The sequence below is a fragment of the Perognathus longimembris genome, chromosome 2 (assembly GCF_023159225.1).
Source record: "Perognathus longimembris pacificus isolate PPM17 chromosome 2, ASM2315922v1, whole genome shotgun sequence".
NCBI lineage: Eukaryota > Metazoa > Chordata > Mammalia > Rodentia > Heteromyidae > Perognathus > Perognathus longimembris.
The window spans coordinates 92,205,963-92,233,127 of NC_063162.1; the positions used below are offsets into that span (position 1 = coordinate 92,205,963).

General features: G+C 35.2%; 1 protein-coding gene across 7 annotated transcripts in view; it reads right to left on the bottom strand.

Moving 5' to 3' along the window:
- The window catches only part of Hdac9 (histone deacetylase 9), an 805,515-nt gene that overhangs the window by 304,866 nt on the left and 473,484 nt on the right, over window positions 1-27,165 (bottom strand). For 4 of the 7 annotated variants that reach the window (XM_048339732.1, XM_048339730.1, XM_048339731.1 and 1 more), the window contains one exon: window positions 19,445-20,230. In XM_048339732.1, coding sequence (XP_048195689.1) covers window positions 19,916-20,230 — 315 coding nt within the window. In that variant the 3' untranslated portion in view covers window positions 19,445-19,915. Of the gene's footprint in view, window positions 1-19,444; window positions 20,231-26,458; window positions 26,540-27,165 lie in introns of those variants that run through there. The other 3 variants (XM_048339728.1, XM_048339727.1, XM_048339733.1) reach the window with 2 other exon arrangements.

Sequence of the window (27,165 nt, forward strand, 5' to 3'; positions counted from 1 at the left end):
TCTCTAGCTCACAGCCCAGCCTGGTTGGGAAGGTTGTTTCCCTCAGGTAACAGATAAGGTATCTGGCTAGAGGCAAGGAAGAAAAATGCCACATGGTAAGTGTGAAAGGATGCTTCCATTTTGTGAGCTCTGAGGCACTCAGTAGAGTCTATTGTGTGTGGTACCTTTTTATTTCCATGTGCTCCAGTGAATCTTCCTAGAGGCTGTGGTAAGATATGGTAAGGCAGAGGAGAGGTTCTGCTCTCTCAGTTATATTTAAAGAGAAGCTTAATCATAGTTTACTCAACAACAAAACCTTGAGAAGAAATACGGACAAGAAAACCACATTAAACTGGAAAAGGAAGCGTGTTATACGGGGAAAGTATTTTCAGTTAAATTTCAAATTGTTTAAAATCTTTAAAGTCAGTAGAAATGATTAAATGGCTGGAAGATTCACTTTAGGAAGCAACATTATGGGGAAATTTTCTGTGATACAATCAGGAAAGTATGAAAATGGAACAGATAACTCATGCATATCTCTATCTATCAACTAGTGAATTTAGGGATCAATCTAGATAGATAGGCAAATAAAGATGATATCGATATATAAATATAATGTGAAAGGTTTGTGAAGGATAAATGTGTGGTCATTATATTAGCCAATTGTTCCTTGAGGGACAGTAATAGGATTCCCAAGCCATTGGATAAATCTATATCTTAATTTTTAAGCCCTCAATCTTACATCTTACATTAGGAGATATATCTTGGTGGGAAAGGTTTAATGGTTCATTGTATGAATACATGAAAATATCACAATGAAGTCCATTTATATAGCCAAAAATATATGCTAATAACAAATGGATGTGAATTAAATGCTTTGCTCAAAGTAAAGGCACGAGAGAAATCTTTAAATAATCACAAGGTACTGGTTGGTATGCTAAGAAAATATCTTCCAGAAACATGATAGTTTTGATTTTAAAAAAAGTTTAGTTGCCTTCAATCATCATGACTTAAGACATCCTAACTCCTTTGTTGGTATAAATAAAACTTGAAAGTTTAAAAATTCATAAATGGAAATATATTAACATAAAGGGCATCTCAAATTCTGAGGGTTTCAGCTTGGTAAAAGCAGAGTGGAAATAATGTATGTTTTTTTTTTTTTTTTTTTTTACATATGACCACCTATTCTTTTAGTGAGTAAAAAATACAGAAGCTTTTATGAAATAGATATTTTCTCATTGTCATCAAACAAATATTTATTATACTTATTAATGGATGCCATTTCCCAGTCTCAGTGGACCCCACAATGCATGCACTTTAGAGTAGGCATATTAAAAATGGTTCTCTCATTTTTGGAGGATGAGGGATAAAATGTCATATTCAAGGTGTCTCTGCTGACATCTGAGTTCTCTCTAGAAGTAGCTGTGTTTTCCTGAAAAAGTACAGAGTCCATGTGTGGGTTTTCATTTCAGTTCAACAAGCAACAGAAAGATATTAATCAAGACTTACAGAGATTATTTTTACTTGATGTATTTTTTTACCATGGTGTTACTAATGGCCTTGTATTTTCATCATTTGTTTATCTCTTCATTTTTTTTTAAAGAGACTGTAAATTCGGAAGGCAATAGGGATATCTGATGTTGTCTCTTTTTGTGGTGATGAAATTGTTATTTGAACTCAGGGATTCCCTCCAGTACTTGAGTCATATCCTCACCCTGTTGCTTGGGTAGGTTGGGATCTGCAGGTCTCTGAATCTCTACTTCTTGAGTAGCTGATGGTTTGGGCCACTATGATGTTCTTTAGCAATTACTGACAGAAGGCCCAAGTGGGATAGCTGTTTATTGTACGTTTATTGAAATGATGTCCACTATTACTATGTATTAGGCTAAATTGTAACTAAAAATATAGAGAGCCATTGGGGATATTATACATGTAGTCAGATAATTCGAACTGTAAGCAAAATAAAATTCTAGGGTGATATGTAAAGAATATCTGAGTCTAATTTGCTACAAACTATCTTAATTTATGATACTAATTATAAGAACTCTGATACTGCTGGCTATTTCTAAACAGTTACTTGAAACTTAAAAAAAATGCCAACATGATTATTAGCATTTTGTAAAAAGAAACTAGAATTTTATGTCAGTAAAATTTTGTCAGGTTTGTGAAAGGTTGTATCATTTTAATGTGTTTATTCCACAATTTTCCTTTTAATAAGCTAATGAATATCTTTTACATAAAAAATCTCAAGAAAGTATGTATATCTGAATTAATCTTGATTTTATGATTGATCTCATTTAAATGTAATCTGTTATATCTGAAATATTTTATCAAAACTTCAATAATAAAAAGAAGACATTTTAGAAGCTTATTTCCTATACAAATTTATGTTTTTAGAAAATACAAATGCTTCTCAGCTAAACATTCATTTAAAATAGTTACCCACAAAATGAATTTTTAATGGATTCTACTTCATTCCAAGTGTACAATGGAGTATACGCATGAGTGTGTGTGAGTGTACATGACTTCTGTAATATCACATTATGTGTTTAATCTTAGGTAAAGACAGCAAGATTATAGTTCTAGACCAGCATGAGCTAAAAATGTTAGTAAGATTCTGTTTTTTAAAAAGTCGGATGTGCTGGTTCACCATCTATAATTCCAGCTACACAGAGTGTGGAGATAAGAGGATTTCAATCTAAGGCTGGCTCCAGGTACAAGCAAACCCCTATCTGAAAAATAAACTAAAACAAAAAGGCATGGGAAGTCTGGCTCAAGAAGTACAGTTCTGCCTAACAAGACACCCTGAGTTCAAAGTCCAGTAGTTTTTAAAATCACTCTCTAATATACACATTAAATAAAAAAACATGGAAAATGAATCATTTGTATAGAATTATAGAATAAAATAGCAAATCCAAAAAGAGACACCATTACAGATTTAAATATGATCACACAGAACTGGTCATAGGGTGGCATATGTCTACAATCCTACCACCTGGGAATTGAGGCAGGAGGATCATGCATTCCAAGCAACCTGGTCTTCATGGTGAGAGGAGAAGGAGGAGGAGGAGGAGGAGGAGGAGGGGGAGGAGGAGGAGGGGGAGGGGGAGGAGGGGGAGGGAGAGGAGGGGGAGGAGGGGGAGGGGAGGAGGGGGAGGAGGGGGAGGGGGAGGAGGGGGAGGAGGAGGAGGGGGAGGAGGAGGAGGAGGAGGAGGAGGGGGAGGAGGAGGAGGAGGAGGAGGAGGAGGAGGAGGAGGAGGAGGAGGAGGAGGATTCTGCTGTCATGTTGATTACCAGAATTTATACTTTTAGGTTTTAATTTTTTTGTTTCACATTTTAACCCTTTTTGCAAATCTAAATTAAAAGCAACCATCAGAAGACCTCACTTACAGTTCTATGAAGTGAAATCTACCAACAACTCACTAAAAGTTCCTAGTAAAGAACTTCTTACAGTCCAAAAATGGAATGCCTATTAACTTTAGACAAATGGTCCTATGGATTCTCCAAAGGTCATGAGATGTTAGCAGGCAGCTTATCTTATCAACTAAGAGTTGTCTTGGAACAAATGTTGGTTATGTTCTTGGTGTAGCTTTAAGTCTATTGGCAACCCTTTCTGAAATTCTAAACTGTACTTGTAGCATTGATTAACAAACTCAACTGTGAGAGACCCAATTTTAAAATTTAAGTATTCAGTGGAATTTATCACCTTGAGCAGGTCACTTTGATTCATGGAAGTATTTGGGTTTACTGGTGATTTAGGTAATAATGTCTAGTGGAAGTGTGTTCTTCAGTTACAACAGGTAATCAGAATCTCATATTTCTTTTTAAATGCTCTTCACAAATTTTAGAACTTTAAGGTTCTTGGGACTGTCATAGTAACATAAGAATGACTCAAAAGAAGTTTAGAAGTTTATACATATCAATTCATTCTTTAAGGAAGAAAGAAATTTAAATACCTTTAACCTTAAAAGGAAGGTTAAAATCATAAAGCTAAAAATGGACTCTATTCATGTTCTTTACCAATGAATTCACTGAAAAAGGTGAATTCTCTCAAACACTGAAGTCAGTGAAATATTTAGAAATTCAACAAGAAAAAAAACCACACACATACACTTATATTTGTATACATACATATCTATGCATACGTATACACATGATGTATATGTATGCATACATATGTGTGTGTATATATGACTCCCTCAAAGGAGGATTATATTAAAGTGATAGTTTGTAAGCCAAGTTGGTGCAGCAATGTTTCTGCTAACCAAGTTGTAACAAATGCACTTCAAATCTAGCTCGAAAATGAAGATGCTCTAAATTGTTTTTGAAACGACAGATCAAGAGCCCTTTTAATCTTTCTCATTTACCCAAGGCCAAATGCCATCTTTACACACACACACACACACACACACACACACACACACACACACACAAAACAAAATCAAAGCCAAATGGAAGAAAATGAAAAGATTTGGTTAAACAAACAGTCAGATTTTCAGTGGTTTTATTTGCAGAATCCCCAGCATCCAAACAAAGCCAAGATATTGTCCATCTCTTTGACAGACAAAGAGCCTCAGAGGTCCAGAGTGACCTGCCTGAAGGCTGGCACGTGATTGGGCTAATTAAATTAAATAGCAGGAAACAGCTTTTCCATATGCCACTGGCTGACCACACACAAACTGTAACAGTAAATCTTTTATGCTAGTAAAGAGGAAAAATGTATAGCCATTAAAAAATACAGTACTAACATACCATCCAGGAATCAAAAAGCAGAATATCCACAGAATCTCCCTGGATACTGCCTTTAACAAGTGTCTAAGAACTTAAGTTCCCTTCATAGCCATCTGAATGTCTGCAGAAATTAAAGAAGACAGAGAAGACACTTCTCTGTGTTCACCTACACATTAACTCAAGCCAGTGTTCTGATTGCTTTCATATAGAAAATAAAATATAAACCCTAATACTTCGGAATCAAAGTAAAAATAAAATTGATTGTTCATTTCCTATGACTTTTGCATTTCCCCCTCCTCATTACTCAACTTAAATTAACAGACAAAATGTGTGTGTGGGGGGGATTTCATAAAAATCTTGAGTGCTTATTTTTTATTTATTTATTTTTTTTTTGGCCTGTCCTGGGCCTTGGACTCAGGGCCTGAGCACTGTCCCTGGCTTCTTCCCGCTCAAGGCTAGCACTCTGCCACTTGAGCCACAGCGCCCCTTCTGGCCGTTTTCTGTATATGTGGTGCTGGGGAATCGAACCTAGGGCCTCGTGTATCCGAGGCAGGCACTCTTGCCACTAGGCTATATCCCCAGCCCCTTGAGTGCTTATTGATAAATTGTCCTAGTATTATCCTTAGAATTTACCTCCAAATAGAATAACTTCCTTTAAATTCCTCATGCCCATTTTAAGCTTGAAATTAAAACAACAGTACCCATACCTTTCATGTTTTTAGAAGGATTCCCATAAGTTAACTCTTACAAACCATGGTTTTCATTAGCATTGATTTTTAATGTAAAAAGCAATAATTATGAGACAATAATTGTCACCTGGATGAAAAAACACTGTAACTGTTTTCATGGAAAAATAAAGGCAGACAGAATAATAGAGATACTGAATTAGAAGTTTGCAAGACAAAGCCAAGTACTGGTGTCTCAATCCTATAATCATTGCTACTGAGGAGGCTGAGATTCGAGGATTGTGGCTGGAAACCAATTCAGGCAGAAAAGTCTGTGAGAATCTTATCTACCATTAACAAGCAAAAAACCCCTGCAAATGGAAGTATGGCTCAAAGAGAAAGAGTGCCAGCCTTGATTCAAAAAGACAAGCAGGAGCTTAAGATCCTAAGTTCAAGCCCCAGTACCAATATCAAGGAACAAGAAAAGGATTGTAAGGCTATTTAAGTTTAAGATAAAAACAAGTTCAAATCCATTTCAGAAATGACTTATCTACTTAAATAAAAACATAAAATTTGTTTTTGGGTTTTTTTTTTGTTTTGTTTTGTTTTTGCCAGTCCTGGGCCTTGGACTCAGGGCCTGAGCACTGTCCCTGGCTTCTTTTTGCTCAAGGCTAGCACTCTGCCACTTGAGCCACAGCACCACTTCTGGCTGTTTTCTATATATGTGGTGCTGGGGAATCGAACCCAGGGCTTCATGTATACAAGGCAAGCACTCTTGCCACTAGGCCGTATCCCCAGCCCTAAAAACATAAAATTTGTACAATCAATGTTTTAAGATTCACACAAGTGGTCGATATATATTTGCATTTCTGACTGGCTTGGAGAACGGTTCTCTGGAGTTATTGAGAATTTCACTCTGCTCTGATTGCATATATCTCATTGTGTATGTGCCCATTTTTATTTATCCACTCATTTGTTTGCAGTCATTGATGCTCCTTCTGTATCCTGGCTATTGTGAATAATAGAATGAACTTGGGAGGCAAGCATCTCTTATATACTCATTTCATTTCTTTGTGGTATTTACTCAGTGGTGGGATTGCTGGACCCTATGGAAGTTTTATTTTTAACCTCCATACTGTTTTCCATATGTCTGTCCTAAAAAATCACCTTCCCACCAACAATGCACCAATCAATCCCCATCTAAGTATTTTTGATAAAAATCACTTCAATCGGTGTGAGAGGACTCACCATTTCCTTTCTATTTGCATCTCTCTGAACGTAAAGAGTGTTGAACTTTCATTTTTCTTTCACAAACCAAACAGCTATTTGCACAGCTACTTTTGAAAACTGTTCAGGTATTTTACTAATTTTTACTCAAGTGACTTGTTTTCTTGCTATTGAATTGCTTCAATTCCTCACAAATCTTAGATATCTATCCTTATTGAATGTGTAAGTCAAAAATACTTTCTCCTATTCAGAGGACAGTCCTTTCTCCTTTGTTGGATATTTCTTTTGCTGTGAAGCCTTTTATGTTTGTATAATCACATTTGTCTACTTTTGTTTTTGTTGATTTTAAAGTGATATGCAAAAACAATCATTGCCCAAACCCATGTCATGAAGTGTTTCCTGTATGTGTTCTAGTGCTTTCATAGTTAGGGGTCTTACACTTGAATAATCCACATGAGCTAATTTGTTACATGGTCTATGTGGTGACTCAGGTGTGTACTTAATTCTTGTGCTTTTTTCACTTTTCCCAACATTAATTAGAATTATTAGTTTTATCTAATGTCACTTCTTGGCACCTTCATAAAGATTTAGTCAATTATAGACATGAATGATTGATTTTAGTTTTATGTATTTATTCATTTATTATTCAAAGTCAGAATCTCTTTTTTCATCAATATCATGTTGTTTCATTTACTATAGCTTTCAAATGTAGAATCTTTCTTTTAAAAAAGCAGATCTCATAAAAGTGAAAAGCAGAATATTTGCTACAAAAGTTTGAGTGGTTTTGATTAAGAGAGACATGGAAGATGTTGAAAGAATACATATTAACAGAAAACAGAAGGGATGGATAGCTAGCTAGCTAGATTAGATAGATAGACAAATGCAGATAGGTAGATTAGGTAGGTGAGAGATTTTAAATGTGTACAGAATAGACACATTCACAATGACAGAAATAGATAAATGATTGCTGGGATGGGGCATTTGGTAGAGAGGGTTTGTGGGAGATGAGGGTGAATAATAATGGTCATGCTTTCATTTTCATGGATGACAAGGCTCTAAAATTAACAGATTGTGGTGGTCACAACTCTGTTATCACACTAAAATTGGATTGAAACTTTAAGTGAATTTTGATATGCAAATGATATGGTAATAAACTTTTTACAAAACACCACACTTACAAAATATAAATGTATTTATTCTCTGATAAACATTTTATTGATGATATCCAGTATTCAGATATTGCAAATTTTATTTGCTTTTTCATACTGGTCATGTGGTTTTTTTCATTAGGATTATTATTTCTCACTATATGAAAAAAATGGTGGAACATGTGCTTCATGATATGGTATAATGATATATAATCTTTCACACTAAAATATACTGAGCTCAAAGGCAATTCAGTATTACATAGAAAGGGGCTGAGCACAGTGACCAATGCCTTTTATCCCACATCCTTGTGAAATGCAGACAAGAAGTGGTGTGAGGTTAGCCTACACAGAAAGTCCACAAGACCCTATCTCAACAGACCATGCAGGTGTGATGTGATGGTATATACCTGTGATTCCAATGACTTAGGAGGCAGAGATAAGAGGCTAGAGGTCCAAAGAGGCCCAAAATCTAACACAAAGGGTAGGGTACAGAGGTAAATGGTAGAGTACTTGCTTAGCAAGTACAAGACTCCAAGTCCAAACTCACTACTTCAAAGAAGAAAAATTACTGAGTAAAAAAAAGAGAATCTTTCAGTTGTTCTATTTAAGCTGAGATTTGAACGAGTTTCGTTAAGCCAGGTGGTATTCTTATTTTCACTTAATTCATGTCTTTGCAGGATAAAGTTGATCCAAAAATGCATGGATTACCTGGCCTATTCAATTTGTGCATACTTGGTTCTGTACAAGCCAAAATTAAGGCATTGTCTTCCCCCATATCCACACTTGAAATATTATTTCGATAAGAAGATCAGTACAATCAACTATGAGGAAATGGCAATGTGTAGGTAGGAAATAGTACGTGAGCAGCTTACTAAGTGAAAGTAGATCTAAAGCTGAAGAGGAGAAACTAGTTCCCAGAGTTACACTGTATTTTTCTTTTTGCCTAATGCCTTCCTTTCCATCTCCATTGCTTTTCCCAGAACTCAGGGTTCAGACTGATCACATGCAGGGGTCATCCATCCCTTACAGACACTCAGGGCATTCGGTGCAGGCTTGGAGAACTCATGAATCAACAAGTAAGAGATCGTCTGCGCTGAAAGCAAGGGCACCTACGAGCACTTAAGAACCTCCCTTGAACTTTTCAAGGAGCATGCATTCGTTAAAGACAGTTTAAGTTTTCTACTACCTAACTTTTCATTAATAGGAGCAATAAAACATAAACCATACTCTAGAAGAACTGAAGCGGTAATAACACTAAGACAAATAACAGAGACCAAATTACCAAAAATGACTTCAAAGAATTAAAGATCAACATGAATATAAAAATATCAATAATGGAAAATGTATAAAAGAACTAAAGGAAACTTCTAGATATGAAAAATGTGTTTTCAGGATAAATTCACTGTGTGTGGCTAACAAAGACTTATCCAATAGGAGTAAAAGATATGCAAAGATAGAGGAGCTACATAAACTGAAACTCAAGGGAAAAGATAAATTCACAGGACTTAGTGATCTGTGAACCAGTGTCAAGAAGTTTGCCATGCATGGAATTGTAGTCCTAAAGTCAAAAGAGAAAATATGAAGCAGTAAAACATCAGAAGTAAGACCTTACATTTTATAAGAAAGTAGGAATTGTACATTTTAAAGATACAAAAGATCAGGCAAACAAAGCAAGATACCACACAAAGAAAGTTGCATTCATAAACCAAATAAACAAATTGCTGAAAACCTAGAAAGAAAATAAGAAAGCAAAACAACTAAAAACTAAAAACAAGCACATGCTTAAGACTCACTGTGTATCAACATTAATCAAGATTTTATTATGTTAATACACAGGCTAGGATCAATGGCTTAAAATTAAAAAGTTCAGAAATTTATGCACACATATATATTCAAATGGTTTCTTAAAAATGTAAAAAATCACTCTGCTTTTTAAAAAGACAATATATAGAGTAGCTGAAAGTACTGACAACACACATTTCTAAAAGTGTATTTATACAAAATCCACATATGTTGGATCCAAAATATATATTACTTTTGAAGAAAATAGAAAAAAGAACATGCACAATATAAGAATACATAACTGAATTGATAATGTAACAAATGTCAAATAAGTATATAAAAATGTTCAAGATTGTTAGACTTTAAGGTTAGCCGAAACAACAGTGACTCCATTAATATTTGCTGGATGCAGACAGTTTAACAAACATCTGACAATACCAAGTATTGAAAAGAATTTTACAATGATAAGAATTCTCAAACATTGTTGACACAAATGTAAAATAATATCAAACTGCAAATAGGTTGGTTCTTTCTTGTGAAATTAAATAACATTTAGCATAAAACTCAGTAATTCTACTTCCAGGTAATTACTCAAAAGAAATAAAAAGCAAATGTCTACAAAAAAAAGTGCATGCAATATTTAGGGAAGTTCAACTGATAATCAGCCTTACCTAGGAATATTCCACTAGTAGATCAATGTATCTAAAAAATTTAAAATATATCCATCCAATGAGTACATTCTTCAGCAATGAATAGACCATATTACTGAGTATATGTATATGTTTATATGTATGTTTATATCTATAGATGATAGCTACCTAGCTAGATGATAGATGTATATCAACATCATTTTAAAATAAAATTAAAACCAAGACCAAAAATACCACAGCTACTCCACTTTTCTTTTTTTTATGAGTAATTTATATGGAATCCTAGAAAAATGAAAGCAAGGAAAAATGACAAAAAACAGACCGAAAGTTGCCTGGGCAGTGTGGACAGTGGTTGTGGGGCTTGATTAAAAAGGAAGCAGAAGGGAATTCTTCAGTGACAAAAACGTTGTATATGGAAGATCATGGTATATACATTTGTCAAAATTCATCAAGCTGAACAAATACAATGAGTGGATTTTGTAAGTCATACTTTTGAAAAGTAGATTAAAAATTCAATACGATTTAGGAAGTTTAGTGACTAGTACAAATCTCATTTTAAAAAGTTTATCTCAAATTATCATGGAACAAACCCCAGAACATTAGAAGTAGGTGATTTGAATTCCTGGGAGAAGTTTTTGCTGAGGAAAACAACGTTGGTATCTGCTTTCATATCACAGGGATCATTCTGCGGTTGATCTATTTGCTATGTGTATATAAAGATGTAAAATGCATGGAGATATTTATAAGTTGTAGGAAGGTAAAGAAGCTAAAAATTGAAAGATCCAAGTAGTTGATTTCCATATTTGTCAGACAATGTAAACAATAAAACAAAATTCAAGCCATTAAAAATATGCAGCTGGCAACTGAATGTTAAAGGTTCCTTAATTCACAAAATATAAGCAAAGAAAGATTTGATGGTACCAGCCCATAATCAATGAACATTTAAGATGCGTTAAAATGTGTGACAAATAATTATTTCATGCTTTTCAGTGAAGCTAATAGAGCCAGGACCAAAGACTATTGAAAATCAGGAAGCAAATTACTTAAGGTCGAGAAATCAATGCAAGATTTCTCCTTCTAACCTCTTTTCTAGTTCCCCAAACTTGACACAGAACAAATAAAAGGTCTCCGAGCTTTGTTAGAAAGCAAAGACAAAAAAGATCTTAGCACTACTGATGTCAAAAAAAGTTGAGCCTAACGCAAAATGACAGGAGAATCCTTGTAGTCTACTAGGCAATGCCAGATTTCTGCATTTTGTTTCCACATTAATTGATAATAGGGTGGGGATTAAATACATACTTTATTTAAAATTGTAATGGATGATCACATTTAACAAATGAGTGACTGAGGCATTGGTAGCATTAAGGAAGTTGCTTGCTAGCAGGGGATGAAATTGCAGTGGGACCTCCAGTGTCTGCCCTCAGATTTACTGGGACAGTCACTAAGAAGCAATTCACAGAGAGGCAGTTGCAGGTGTGCTTCTCAAAGACAGGTCTCACTACCCAAGATCTGAGACATATACCATCAAATACATATCAGTTTCCATGCCCATTTTCCTGTATTTAAATGCACAAAGAAAAAATTAATTCACTCTTTGAGAAACATTAATCTAATCTGAATAATATTATCTCTAAACTTCAATTTTCAAAAAGTTTCAATATAAGAGCCAGGCACCAATGGCTTATACCTATAATTCTAGCTATTCAGGAAGCTGAGAACTTAGGACTGAGGTTCAAATCCAGCCTGGACAAAAAAGTCTGTGACACTTTATCTCAAAATAACCACCAAAAAGCTGGAAGTGGAGCTGTGGCTCAAGTGGTAGAGTGCTGGTCTTGAGAAAAACAACCTAAGGAAGAGCTCTCAGGCCCTGAATTCAAGTTCTAGCATTGACAATTTTACAACAAAAAATCAATAGCAATGTAGAAATACAAAATTAATACAGAAACTTAGTATTGTTTGAGATACTGTATTTTAATCTTAAAAATGTGCTCACTATTACAATAAAGTAGTCAAATATTCACATAGGAACATAAATTATAAAAAAAACTAATTTAGTTATCAGTAATATTGAATTCATCAGCAATTTTTTTTATCATTTAGCAGTGGCAGAATATGAAATTTAGATAGTAGTCATCTTTTCTAGAGCCATTAGAAACAAAACATTACAAATAAAGACAGCACATTGTCCACCAAGTGAATAATAATAGAAAAGTGAGCATTAAATAATATGGAATAAGATGACTTTTAGATATTTTCTTCTGAGAATAAGAGAATGAAAAACAAAAATCATTCAAAAGCAGTCTATTGGAGCAGTTCACAGGTTTCCTGGGTAGGACTAGCAATGAGAAGGAACACAATGTATTTCTGTAGCTTAAAAGTCAAAAGGGGCTGGGGATACAGCCTAGTGGCAAGAGTGCCTGCCTTGGATACACGAGGCCCTGGGTTCGATTCCCCAGCACCACATATACAGAAAACGGCCAGAAGCGGCGCTGTGGCTCAAGTGGCAGAGTGCTAGCCTTGAGCGGGAAGAAGCCAGGGACAGTGCTCAGGCCCTGAGTCCAAGGCCCAGGACTGGCCAAAAAAAAAAAAAAAAGTCAAAAGGATTTAATGATGCTGAAGTAATACTTAAAGAACTACATGGGCTATCTTATAGATTTTATTCTAAGTGGACTGGAGAGTTGGGATGGAGCAAAATCAGAGACTACATAATGAAGAAGCAGAATACAATTTGGAAAAGCAAGTCAAGACTTCCCATAGAGAGAGCAAAGTTTGCTACGAGCCCTATTGATGGGTGTTAAAGGGCCAGCCTTGAGCAGAAAAGTCAACCTAGAGCATGATACTCTGAGTTTAAGTCCTAGTACTGGTATGCACACAAAAAGGCCTAACACCTGAAAATGAGTGTTATGAAATGGAAGCATAGAGGAAATGCTTGTGATTTATGGCTTAATCATTTTTTGTTGGTGGTGGTGGTCGCCGTCATTGTAGGGCTTGTACTAAGGGTCTGGGCACTATCCCTGAGCTCTTTTTGTTCGAGCCACAGCTCCACTTCAGGTTTTCTGATGGTTAATTGGAGATAAGAGTCACACAGATTTTCCTACCTGGCCTGGCTTTGAATCTTGATCCTCAGACCTCAGCGACCTGAGTAGCAAGGATTACAAGGGTGAGCCACCAGTGCCCGGAAATGTGGTTCCTTAAGTACAGTATCAAATGCACAATCCCCAAAAGGGAAAAATGGATAAATTAATTTTCAGTAAAGGAAAAATATTTGTTCATCAAGAGATATTATTGAGACAATTTAAAAATCAATGTGTAGAACAGTGGTATATTTAACTGATATTTTTATAAGGCTCAAGCAATGTCAATACATTTATTGACTAGACTAGCACAAGTAAAAAACAAAGAGACAGATAAGCCAATTGAAACAAATGGGCAAAGAACCTGAGTAAATCTTTCTCTAGGGAAATTAAATGAATAGCCAATAAGGAAATGTAAAAGCTGTGCACAATCATTAATCCATAGTTAAACAGAGAAATCAAAGCAAAAATGACACCATTCATGCACATTAGCATGGCTACCAGCCAAAAGGTGAGAAAAAAAAAGTACATTGGAGAGGATATAGAGAATTCATATACTTCAGGCATCCTTAGGGGGGAAATAAAATATTCTTAAAAAGTCAGACATGACCTAGTAATTTTTCTTCTAGATACGTATTCAAGGGGATTTAAAAAAATATGCTAACCAAAAAACTTGGTCATGAACATTTGTAGCTAAATTGTCCATAACAGACAAAAAGTAGAAACCATCCAAGTATTCAACTGATAAAATGATAAGTGACAGGTAGAATTTTCATACACTGGAATATTATTTAACCACCAGGAACAAACTATTGATGAATAGTCACTACATGTATGAACCTTAAAGGGAAAAAGTCAGAGACAAAAGGCAAACATTGATGTCTGATTTCATGTATGTGAAATGTACATCACAGGGAAATCACACAGAAATAAATAGATTAATGGTTGTAAGGGGTTGATGGGTGAACGGATGAGAAGATAGAAAATTCTAGAATTAGATAGTAAGGATGACTATAGAGCATGGTGAATATTTTAGAAATGTGTATATTTCAACATGTCTAAAATGGCAAATTTTATATCCTATGAATTTTCTTTCAATAAAAAAGGTACCAAAACGCAGCCCAGAACCTGTGAAGAAAAAGGATTTGCCATGTCTTTGTCACTTAAAGGTGTGGGAATAGCTAAATTATTTAAATTAAAAAAGAAAAATAAAAAAGGGCAAACACTATTAACTAAGTAATATCAATAAATACAGTGAGAAAACTCTATAGTTGACTCCAGATTCTGAAGAAACTGAGAAAATACGCAAGAAATATGAGGGAGTACATTCTTACAACTCTGAATTGGAGACCTTGGAGGCCCAATGGAAAATCTATTATTCTTCATGAAGTGGTTAGTACTCTGGGCTATCTGCAAAGCCAAGCGTGGATGAATCACACAGTTACAAGGGCTTGAAAACTCTAGATTCAACAGGATCAAATCCTTTGGGAAAATTTAAATTGTCCGCAGGAGGATTTTGATGCACTTTCCAGTTAGAAAGTCACCTCAGAGATCTAGAACTCCAACAAATAACTCCATTTTCTCTTTTCACAACATTTTGTTCAGATTGTCTGATTTCAAAATATTTATTTGCTAGATTAATAAGCATTTTTAAATAGTGTCTTGCTTAGAAATTAGACTCCGCTTTGCTTAGATTGGAAAAGAGAGCAAGAAGCAGTAGAGAAGATCCTGGCAGATTGAAGACCTTTTTCTTCCCAATTCCCTCCAAATTAACCCAAAGTATAATCTGTTTTACTTCATCCCAGCACTGGCTCTAGTCAGAAAAATAATTCCACACTTTCTGGGTCCTGAGACTTGAACTCTGGTACTCAAGGCTAGTGTTCTACCACTTGAGCCATAACCCCACTTTCAGTTTTTTTGCGTGGTTAATTGGAGATAAGAGTCTTACTGACTTTCCTGACATGGACTGGCTAGGGACTGTCATGATCAGATCTAAGTCTTTTGAGGAGCCAGGGTTACAGTCATGAGCCACCCTTGCATGGCATATTTTTATAAATACAAGTGGATGAACATACTGTGTGTAAGAACTGGAGCCCCCATTTATGAACTAGAATTAAAAAAAACCCAAATCTTGTAATTTAGAGCAGTGAATAAGAGATAATTGATTCAACACGTTTTGTTAAGAGCTAATGATGAGGAACAGGACAGAATGGAGGAGAAGAATGAGAATTAATTACGCTTGTATAAATTGGAAAGAAGCAAGCATATTGGATGTGTAACAGGAATTGTTGCATAAACAAAGCACAGTGGTTATGGTTCAGAATAAGTGTCTGAGTTCAAATTAAAGCTTGACTACTGTTGACTGGTGACTCCATTCTATTTCTTTAAGCCCCAATGATTATGGAACTAAATAATTAGTAGCTCATTGTATGACCTGAATAAATTTACAGAAACAATGTACTGACAACCATATTTGCAACACTGAGGTATGTAATAGCTGAGAGCAAAAGCATTTGTGTAAATCAAGATGACCCAAACGCTATGTATTAAAAACACAGTTTCTAAGTTTTTTAAAAAGTTATCATAAAAGAAGATGTCATCATAAGAGCAGAAACCATTTTAAAATAGAGTCTTAGCTTCACTGAAAAGTCCCAATCCCTGTATCCCTTTATTTACTATGTTCCTTGATTGACCTCATACACTTTCCCCCCTTAAGACTGGTATGAAGAAAAATATTAATAATAAAGTAAATGACAACTTCCAATTCCTTCTTTGGTACCTCTCAAGTTCTTAACTACCTTGGGTTGCAATTATAGATCTCAATTGCATAGCACAGTAAACACTCAATTGTATGCCCACCATTAATCCCTACTATAGTCATTTATAATTGTATGCCCTAGGTATTATTAAAAAAGTCACCAAGATATGTCAAATTTTAAAAATGTTATATTGTCCACCTTTACATTTCATAAGCATTGGATTTTTAAGATGAGTTGCCTGAAACCCTTTTGAACATCCTTTTGAATATCCTTTGAACAAAAATGAGTTTGAAACAATATAAAAATTCTTAAAGACTCATTTTCTCAGTTCTAAGACCAGAAAGTCTACACTTCAGCAATCACTGGCATTGAGTGGATGGCTTTTTCCTGCCAAAGAGGAAAATAAAAACTATTATTTATACCAACAAGCCTTGGTTAACTATTTTCCCGAAGAAAGTCACTTCCTCTAATGCTTCAGAAACCAGATATCAATTATCAAATTATTATAATAAATTCGTCTAATTCTTTTTTTTCAGGATCTCGAGTATTGAATTAATCTTTTAGTTTGACAGTTCAAAATCCATTTTCAGGATATCATGAATAGATTCAATGGCATTTCCAAAATTCCAACCAAATTATCAAATGATAGTAGAATGGAGGATAACCCACTGTAATACTGAACAATTATAACCTTTTAGTTGTATGTTACACTGTGGTGACTTAGGTATCATTGCCTTAAGGGTACTACTAACTACTAGATTAGATGAAACAAAGAACATGAAAAATTGCTTTCCAACGATTGGACCAAATACACAGTAATAATACTCTGAGCACTGTTGGGTAAGTTTTACTGGTAACAATGAGGAACATAGTAGGTACCTCATGGCCCACGTGGTGTGAATGGTACACTATCTTTACCCTGAGTAGGCTCTTTGTTCTTCACAACAATGTAATAATAGCTGCCAGCATAGAAAGGAAGATCATTTAATTACTACTTTTTCTTTAAACTGCTCACTGTCACTTAACATTTGCACTTCAGGAGCTCATCATAACAGACATTATTATTAAAATGCTTTGGGAAAAATTCATTTAAATATTTATTAATTACTTGTTATATTCAAGGGCTCATGTTAAACTTTTTAAAATGATTTTAAAAGTGGAGCAGAGTTAGGGACTGACATCTATTTAGGTAAATTTTTATATTTCAAATATGACATTTAAATTTAAATACCAAAGACGCTAACATATCATGAAACGATCACAATGGGAAAAAGGAAAAGGCAATAAATTTTATATATTTCTACTATTGGATAATGGCTAATGGCAACAATTTAAAGTCATTTTGTGGAATGTATTAGTTTTAATGGTATTAGAAGTAACTGCTCAAAATGTCTCTATTTCCTTGTTTCAACAAAAATGAATGGCAATGTATTTTGGCATATGAGACCTAATGTACAAGTTTCAAATTCGATTAAAGATATAAAGTTTACACAAAGCCAAATGTATGAAAGGGATCTTTTAAAAAAAACTTTATTTGAGAAAGGAAGAGACTCATAACAGAAGAAAAGAAGGGAAACATACAAACAATATATTTACAACACAAAACAAGAGATCACCTCTATGGGTGTAAATTATAATAAATACAGTAGATTTTAAAAGAAACATTTATCAATTAATTCTAAGATTATTTAAGTCCAGCTTCCCTTTTCACTGGTTCCAGGTAGTTTCTTGATTAAATTCAAAGACTATCAAATTCAAACAATTAATGTCCACAAACTGTACTTCTGAAGCTCTCTCAAATGACATTATAAAAAATAGGATGTTTTTTTTTGTTTGTGATTACATATCTTTGAAGTAATATTATACAAAAGTCTGCTCAGCCACATGTTCCTCCCCAAATAAAATGTATTTTAAAAGATGCACTATCCCTTTTTTTTATGTTTGAAAAAAAGACGTTGAAGGAAATGAATATTTATGAAATGGTAAAAATATACAATTTTATCTTAGGCATGCCATATTTTTAATGCAGAACAACTGACAAAAGTCATTTTAATATGAAGGAATATACTAACCAAAATATGTTGGAGACAGGGAATGTTGCCTATTACAGATATTTCAGCTATTTGTCAAATTATCAGAAGGACCTTTCATTATATGGAAAAGTTTTAAACTTGTTCTAACTTTTAATTATGTTAATTTAATTTGAATGGAGACTTTTTAAAAAAGGATAATGTATCTTTCTTTAGCAGTAACATTTTTAAAGAAGTATTTTTAAATGTCACAGCAAAATGTAAACATCACTTGCCGATAACATACATTTGAACAATGTCTATATTTGGCAAAACTGTTATATCTCCTTTGAAAAAGGATACTACACCTTAAAATACCTCGGATTTAGAAATATAAATATTTTAATAGAAAAAAAGCTCACAAAGATTCTAGGTCAATTTGGATTATCCATATTAAAGGGCTGTTAATGCAGCGAACCTTTAACTAGTTTAACAAAAGTAAACTTATAAAACAAGGTAAACATATCAAAAGGGAAAATGAAGGAAATGTTCCAGTGAAAAGCTTCCCTAACAATTCCCCTACTTGTGGTGTTATTTTCTTAGACAATAAATCAATTCATAGAGTGCCCTTTAAAAACAGAAAGAGTAAAACACTATCCTCAGTTTTTTTTTTCTACATTCCTCAGTACATGAATCACTTGGACTTCCTGTTTCAACAGGGCATTTCCTGTTCAGCCTCACAGAATCACTTTTCTGTAGGAGAACAGCAGGAACCTGACAAAGAACTGACTTAAATAAACATTGTCTTCGGTTGCCTTCAAAGTTGTTTGTATTTTATACCATCAAAGGACATAGTCCTTCTGAAGGTGCATTATATATGAGTCAACTCTCATTAAACCCAACTTCTCACAATTTTTCTTTGCCCATATTATAGGGTATCTATCATAGAATTATATGTAAAAGGGCTTTACTGAAAATGATCACAGAACATGATACACCTGCTTGTAAAACTGATTTGAACTTGCCATCAGGTGATAAGCACACTGTTACTCGGTTTTCTGCACTGTAGATAGAATATGTGACTGGACCACTAATGCTGCACATGACTGCTCACTGACATTTTCACCAGCTTCATTTCACCTCTTCCAACAGACAATGCCATCAAATTGCACAAAGATAAAAGTAATATCAGTGATATGTGATACATAATGTAGTACTTAAAATTACTACTTCAATTTGCATTGTTTAAAAACACCTGTATTCCTAATATTTTCAATTACAATCTACACAATTATCTAGGTATTACTGGCAGGGTAACCAGAACATTTTTGCTTAACAAAAACAAAAGAGAGAGAGAGAGAGAGAGAGAGAGAGAGAGAGAGAGAGAGAGAGAGAGAGAGAGAGAAGAAAGGAAGGAAGGAAGAAAAGGCAGACTACTTTTTAACAGTGTTCAAGACTGTTGTATGATACATTATGTACAGTGGTGTGTAAATTGAATTCTACATGTTCAAAGAAATCAAAAGCTAATTGAATGCTTCATTGATCAAACTGGGAGATTATATCCAGCAGTAACTGATCTCAACAGATAAAATAAAAATAACATTGAGTTCGTTTTCCTTAAGAGACACTAGTATAGCAGGCTTTAGGATGAATTCAAAGCCTTTTAATTATTTGGATATATGTGGTATAATTCTAGTGTTACAGGTATTTTCTTACCATGTGATATTCTGATGAAACCTTGATACCTATTTAGAGATGAAAAGCTCTAAATAGATATGTACACATGTACCTGTACTAGTCAGAATCCTTAAACACTAAAATCAAATCATCTGGAGATAGAACCCCATAGGAAATGATAACCATGTACCCAAATCTGCAATTCATTTCATGTTCAGATAATGACTTTAATTACAAATCCTGGAGCTAAATCTTTGCCTATTACCTGTTGCATAAAAGCAGCCTGCTCCCCAGATTCCATTTCCTGGATCTGAGTGTCTTCATCACTGTCCACTGGTTCCTCTTTGACTTTGACAGCCCCAACTTGTCCCAGTGTATCCTCCACACAAGTACTGCTTTCGCTCCTAGTACTGGGGTCACTAGAGGGCGCTCTGTCTTCCTGCATCGCCTGGTCGACCTGCAGCTCCTCCTCTGCTTCCTCAAGGTGACTGCCTGGTTGCTTCAGTTGTTCAATAGATTTCGAAAGCAGCTAGAAGAGAGCGTTCAGGGGTTCAAAAGTCAATCGTTCTTGATGGTAACAGAAAAGCAAATCATACTTTGACTTATAATAACTAAACCTCCATCAGAATGAGCTTGTGTGCAAAAGATTTCCTCCCTCACACCACCTCTGAAGCAGTTTATTGTACTGTGTGATGGACAAACCATAAGGTCCTTTTGTGCTGTTGCCTGTGGTTTGTTTGTTTTCCTAAATGAAGCACTCGATAATGCATTTAGAAAATGGTGGGAACAGGGCTTTTGTTTGTTTGTTTGGTAAATAAACAGTGTCTACAGAAACCATGAAACTTTCACAAGGACAAGTTTTACTGAGTCAGTTTAATACAGATAAACTCAGGAATAATAATTTCCTCAAAGAAAAGGTGTGGTGATGCAAAACTTCCTCAATCTCATTTCTCACTTCATGCTTATACTTGTAAAAAATAGAAATACTCCTTTTGAAATTCCAAGCTTCTAAAAAGCATGTAGCTTTTAGGAGTTTGACAATACTAAAATATTTTCTGAACAGATCTAAATGGAATGAAATCATGAGGGGAAAAAAACAAGGAATTATCACTTTGTTTGAAAATTATTTAGATATTTTATAAGTTAAATCATATTTTATTTTCAAAAGCCTATGAATTAATTGCTTAATGATTAAAGAGACAACTGATAACATGCCTAACTTAACCAATAGAAAAATACTACATCACAGTAGTTCAATAACCAGGGAACAGGTCTCAAACTTTCATTTTACATCAGACTTCTATTTTACAGAGGTGGTTGATTGTCTGTGGCTCTTCAATTGCATTGGTGAGGGTGTTTTGCTAAGTCCATACTTATGTAAACAACATGCCATTGTTGCAACTAAATCTGTGATTACAGTTTTTTAACCTAAAATTTAAGCTTACCTGCCACTCAAAATACTAGATTTTAAAAGCTAAATATGTTTTAAAATTTGAATAAACACCCAAACTTTTCAGGATGACCTCTTTAGGCCTACCAACATCCTCTGTTCCATAAAATCTCAAATGGGTGAGACATGCTAACATATATATGATATATACATATATAATATTATATATAGTATATATTATATATTGGACTTTTCATTTATTTATTTTCACTTCTTTAATTATACATTGGGACTTTTCAATCATTTATTCAATAACAACTATGCTCAAGAGCCCTTGCTAAAGATGAAGAGTGGCCCTTGTCTTACGTTCAGGGAGCTTGGAATTTAATGTGCCAAGAAAAACCTAGAGATAAATCAATTTACTCTTAATTTAATGCACAAAATATTTTATTTTTATGTAGAATAAAGATTTTAAAGACAAAAACCCAGCGTTTTATAAAAGACCAGATGGCTTGGCATAGGAATGGAAATGGGGATGGTGAAACAAATTTCATTCAAGAAATTTTATGTTTGAGATGAGACATGAAATGCAAGGATGCTAATAGATTTTAGATAAATGTGAGACACACTAACAGATCTCTTCAATTTCACTAGATTTCTTCAATTTCACTATACATGTGTGTATTGGTATAAAAATAATAGGAGCATTTTGTCAGAAGGCAAAGTATGAAGGGAGCCTATTGCATTTGTATGTGCTTACTCAGTGGCTTGAGCTTGCCAGAGACTGAGAGCTAACTAAGGTTAGAAGTCTCCTTTGTTCAGTAAGAAACATACTGAAGAAGACAAGGAATTGAAGGAAATGCAAGTATGGAACTTTATCCATCCAGAAGAAAAGTAAGATAATGAGGAGAACAAACAGGAAAAAGAATTGGATGATCTACCAATGATCAGAATTTTTGGAGTTGGGGTCAGAATACTCTGAGAATGTGCCAGAAATGGAATGGTGTTTGACATAGATGTTTAGAAGAGTTTTCCATTAATGATAAGGCAGTCTCAGGTAAGGCCACCCTGTAGGGAGCCAGGGTTGACTGGAGAACAAGACCATCAGTGGTTAGAAAGGTGTTTAGGGAGGTTAAAGGACTGATAAGCCACTTTGGAGCTGGGAAGAGGGACAACAGAAAGATAAAGTCTTTTTACATCTTCCCAGTTATTAACTCCTCCCAGGGAGTAAATCCATTCTCTCCAGTAAGCAGGGACTTGTGAGACAGGCTTTCAAGAGTACTGGCTGAGTGCTCTCTGGCCTCAATTTCTGTCCCATGACTATGTACCCTACCACTTTTTAAGCTTCTTTTTCCCTGCTGTCTTGTAGAAGCTGTTAGTGGTGAGACTGCTTGTGGTATGCTGGTGGTGGGATATCTGTTTGATTTCTAAGTGTAGCTGGTTCACTCTTTCTAACATTTTTCTCCCTCTGATGAGCTAGTTCCTAATAACCTTCCTAGAAAAGGAAGCATGTCTCCATCTCAGTGCACATCTGTCCAGATGACCTAGCTCAGCAGGATGCTTTCAGGTAATTGCTGTGAAAGACTCTGTGGGTTCCTTCACCTTTGCTCAGGTAAGTTGCTCTTAAGCAACACTCTAACTTGTTCTCCTGTATGGTTTGCAGGAAGTGAAGACAGTCAGGATCTCACCTTTTATGGTCTTGCTCGTCCTAAAGAAACAGTGGGTGTTACTGTCTTCCTATCCCTTCCTGGTAAAACTAGGACTTGTCCTTCACATTTTTGAATTTTGTTTAGCTATGCATATTTTTTTCCTCATAGGGTCCATTTCTTAGGATCCCAAGATTGTGTTGTCCAAATCCAGGACTATTACATTCATCTTTCCTCTAGCTTCACAGTACTACCCAAACAGCTATGTGTTTAAGACAAGAATTGGTGACTATTGTTCAGATCAGGTACAAGAGAAAAGAAGATACTTTTCTAAAGTGTACTCAAAGAAATTTGAAACATAGAACAAATACTCTCTTTATTCTGACAGTTCAATGACAATAGGAATTTGATTGTCAGAACAAAGGACATAAATACTAAAATTTGATTTCTTGGCTGTAAACTGTAGTTGGAATGGTATATATTTTTCCTAGCTTGACCATATCTGGCTTAGATTTGGAGACATGAAGGCCTCATTAAATGTCTTTCGGGAGATTCTTACTCTCCACCTAAACATAACATTCTCTGTGGTACTCTCTCCAATGGCAGCTTTTCAGCAACTTCTAGTTCTCAAACTCTCAAGTCTTACTTCCCTCTGGCTGAATGAGTTTTCACTTATATTGCCTTTAACTCCTCTGTCCTCTTCAATATGGAGCTAACTGAACAAGTACAGCTTTTAACCCTAGTTAATTCTTTTTCTTTTCTTTTCTTTTCTCTCTTTCTCTCTCTCCCTTTTTCTTCCTTCCTTCCTTCCTTCCTTCCTTCCTTCCTTCCTTCCTTCCTTCCTTCCTTCCTTCCTTCCTTCCTTCCTTTCTTCCTTTCCTTTCTTTTTTTGTGGTCAGTTATGGGGCTTGAATTCTGGGCCTGGGCACTGTCCCTGAGCTCTTCAACTCAAGGCTAGTGCCCTACCACTTTGTACCACTTCCAGTTTATGGTGGTTAATTGGAGATAAGAGTTTCATAGACTTCCCTGCCCAGACTGGCTTTGAACAATGATTCTTAGATCTTAACCTTCTGAGTAGCTAGGATTACAAGCATGAGGCATCTGTGCCTGGCTCCTAGTTACTCCCACCCTGACAAAATCAAGCCACTCATTAAGCCAGGAAACAAAGCACAATCAGTATCATGCTGTGTGTTATACTTGAAATCCATGATCTTACCTCCCCTCTTTCACCTCCCATGAGTGCCAACGCTGCCCACTAGTCCTCTATTTCTCAAGTTAATTCTTCATTGATGGATTTAGTAACACCACCCATCTTAAAGAAAAACCTGCCCCTCCCAATGATTTCCCTCTTTTACATTAGCATTCCTTCAGTTATCTCTCTACACTATTGTTTCTCTTTGCCAACTAGGTTTTATTCTTAACCATTTGACTGGAATTTCTCTTGCAAAGATCAATGATGACTGTACAGATGCAAAAATCCATAAATCATCTAAATAATCTATAAACAGGGGTCAGGTATGGAAGTTTAGAGAAGGAAACATGATGAAAACCACAGCATCTTGGAAATAGTAGACTGTCTGGAGCAACCAAAGACTTGTCATTCAGAATTAATTCACTAAAATAGATTTTCCCATCACCACTGAGCTAGTGAAAGATAATCTCTAATACAGACAAAATCATGAGTGTTTACAACTATATAAATTTTAACAGAAAGCTTTCTGAAATATGATGTTTAATGAATTTCTGATATCAATTAATTGCCAGAAAATACCTTATTAAGTCCATAAGTCAAATTTGGTATTCACAACCTCACTGGCTTTTGTCACCCACATGTGATATGGTCTCTAACACTTTTCAGTGCACAGTACAGAAACAATGCCACTATTCCCAGTAAGTTCATTTGGCTTCATCTCCTTTTCTGATGGATTAAAGGAAACAGGAGGGGGAGAGGTATCAGCCATAATAAATAATGTTGTGATCATTCAATAAGAAAGCCAATGGCAAAATGATCTTTTTCCACATGAGAAGAATTCTTTAATGGTTCATGAAAGCAATGTTTCTTGACAAAACAGCAACTTGTGAGTGGAAATTATACAGATATAAAATGTTGGTATTGAAAAATATACAATAACCTTTTTAAACCTTGTTTTATGGAAGGAATCTCATAACCAAGAGAAAACAAGCCATCTCTAAGACTGCAAAAAGTGAAATATCATTTTTAAAAAGAGCAGAAACCCCAAATTTTGTATATCTTTATACTTTGTATTCTCCTCAGAAAGAGTTATGATGCCAACTAAATGCATACAAACAATTCCAACCCCTCTCCTGAACTAAAAAAAAAATCATATTTAGTGTATTACTAAGATGCTTAGATCTAAAATATCTAAAACATACCATAAACTTTAAAACTTTAAATCGCTGCCAGATAAACTCTTCTTTTTTCCCATCCTTGTATAGGGATCACTTAGCATTCCTCATTTAAGTAAACATCATCATCCAATTGCAGGAACCAAGAAAATCTCTCTCTCTCTCTCTCTCTCTCTCTCTCTCTCATCTTTCCTATTTCATTATCAAAAAATCTGTAGAAACTCAACTTCTAAAATATGCCCTACACCTTGACAGGTTTCCATTTCTATTATTACCACTGAGTAGTACTGAGTACCATCATTTTCTCCTTGACTTACCTAGGAAACTGGGTTTGCTTCTTGCCCACTTGGAGTTCAAAAGCTCACATTTTTTACTGTAATTCAACATATCATTTAGGTAATACCTGACCTCTATAAGAAATTCTCCAATAGCTCTTATCATGTTTATAATAAATCTACCACTCTTAACGTGGCCCAGAAATATTCTATGTCCTGGCCCCATCCTCTTTCATTTGAGTAGTTCAAGTACATTGGCATCATACTGATGTTTTCACTTACACTAGTAATTACAATGTAAACTTCAAAGGAATAAGAATAAGCAACAGAAAAGTGAATTTGATCAAGGTATATTATATTGGAAATGTCACCATGCAACCCCTCTGTACAACAAATATAGGCTAATTAGGAGAAAAATAATGTCATGAGAACCTGGGCTTGCTGTTTTGATTTTCCCTCGTTCTGTATCCTAGTACTTTGTTCATTGCATGATACCTAGTACTTCAGATATCTAGTATGTGAATATCTGAAAACATGTTTAGTAACAAAACTTCCCACATTTCCTCCTAGATTGTGATGCAATATGTACAATCTGTACATGACTAGTAACCAGTGAGTTGTTTGGTTTTCTTTTTTATCTCTGAAATCAAAGGTACTCTGTGAAGATCCACAAAAGACTAAAAGAGATAAATACGACCATTCTGGATCCAGCTTTGCAAAATATAAACACACAGTGGGAGTCAACCTGTACTTCTTATTTCATTTAAAGGTATTTAACTAAAGCTGTTTTCATTTAAGACTCTCAAAATTTGCCACAGTGGAAAAATTAGCAATTAACATCAGCAGAGAAAAATCACAAACAAAAGTCACAGAGAAATTCTGCCTGCCATGTTTGACTTGCTTCAGATATTTTTTAATGGAAAGTTACTTGGTGAGATTTGTAAGTATTCAGATTATGTTGTCTTCTCTGTGTTTTTTGAACTCCAAATACAACCATTACAAAGATGGTCTGGCTAACCCTTTTCTAATTTGTACTGCTGCTGAGTGGCCCCAGATGTGGCAAGGGGATGTCTGCTTACTCTCAGTGGGGTGGCAGGGTCTCTCTTTGGTTGAACATCTGGAGGTGATCCCCCAGCAAAGTCGGGCTGTTGCCTTGCTGGCTAGAAAACAGAAGACGAAACATCTGTGTGACAGATAAATGTGCAAGCCTGTGTGAATCTCTGCCGAGGCCCCATCTGTCAAGCGCACTGTGTGCCATTGGTCTGACACCAGGTGAGTTACTATGGTGGAGACCCAACTGAGATGAAGACAGTGGCTGCACAGCTTCTCCTTTCTCTTTTATCTGAGTTCTGACTCATCTGTCAGCATATCTCTGTGTCCTCCAGGCTACTGTACTGTCCTTGTCCTGGAAACAACAACGCTACAGGCAGGCTATGACTGTCCTAGGATGAGAAAATAATGCACAGTAATACACTTCACTGGTTTACACATTCATTCCTGACTGCAATCCCAATCCCTTACCTTCAAGTATTACATCTGAACTCCACTGTTTATCTGTCCACTCTGTGGTTAGACAAAAGCCATAATTTTAGTGTTTACATGTCATGATATGCATCCTATATTTGACAGGCAAATGATATAAAATTTATTAAGCAAACCATAAAGGATGGAAAGCTAATCTTTACACATGGGCATATTCAGTTCATTTCTCTGAAAGTGGCATTGTTTGAGATAAAGCTAGAAATTAACTTAAGCCTGTGTATATGCTTTTAAATAGAATTGAAAT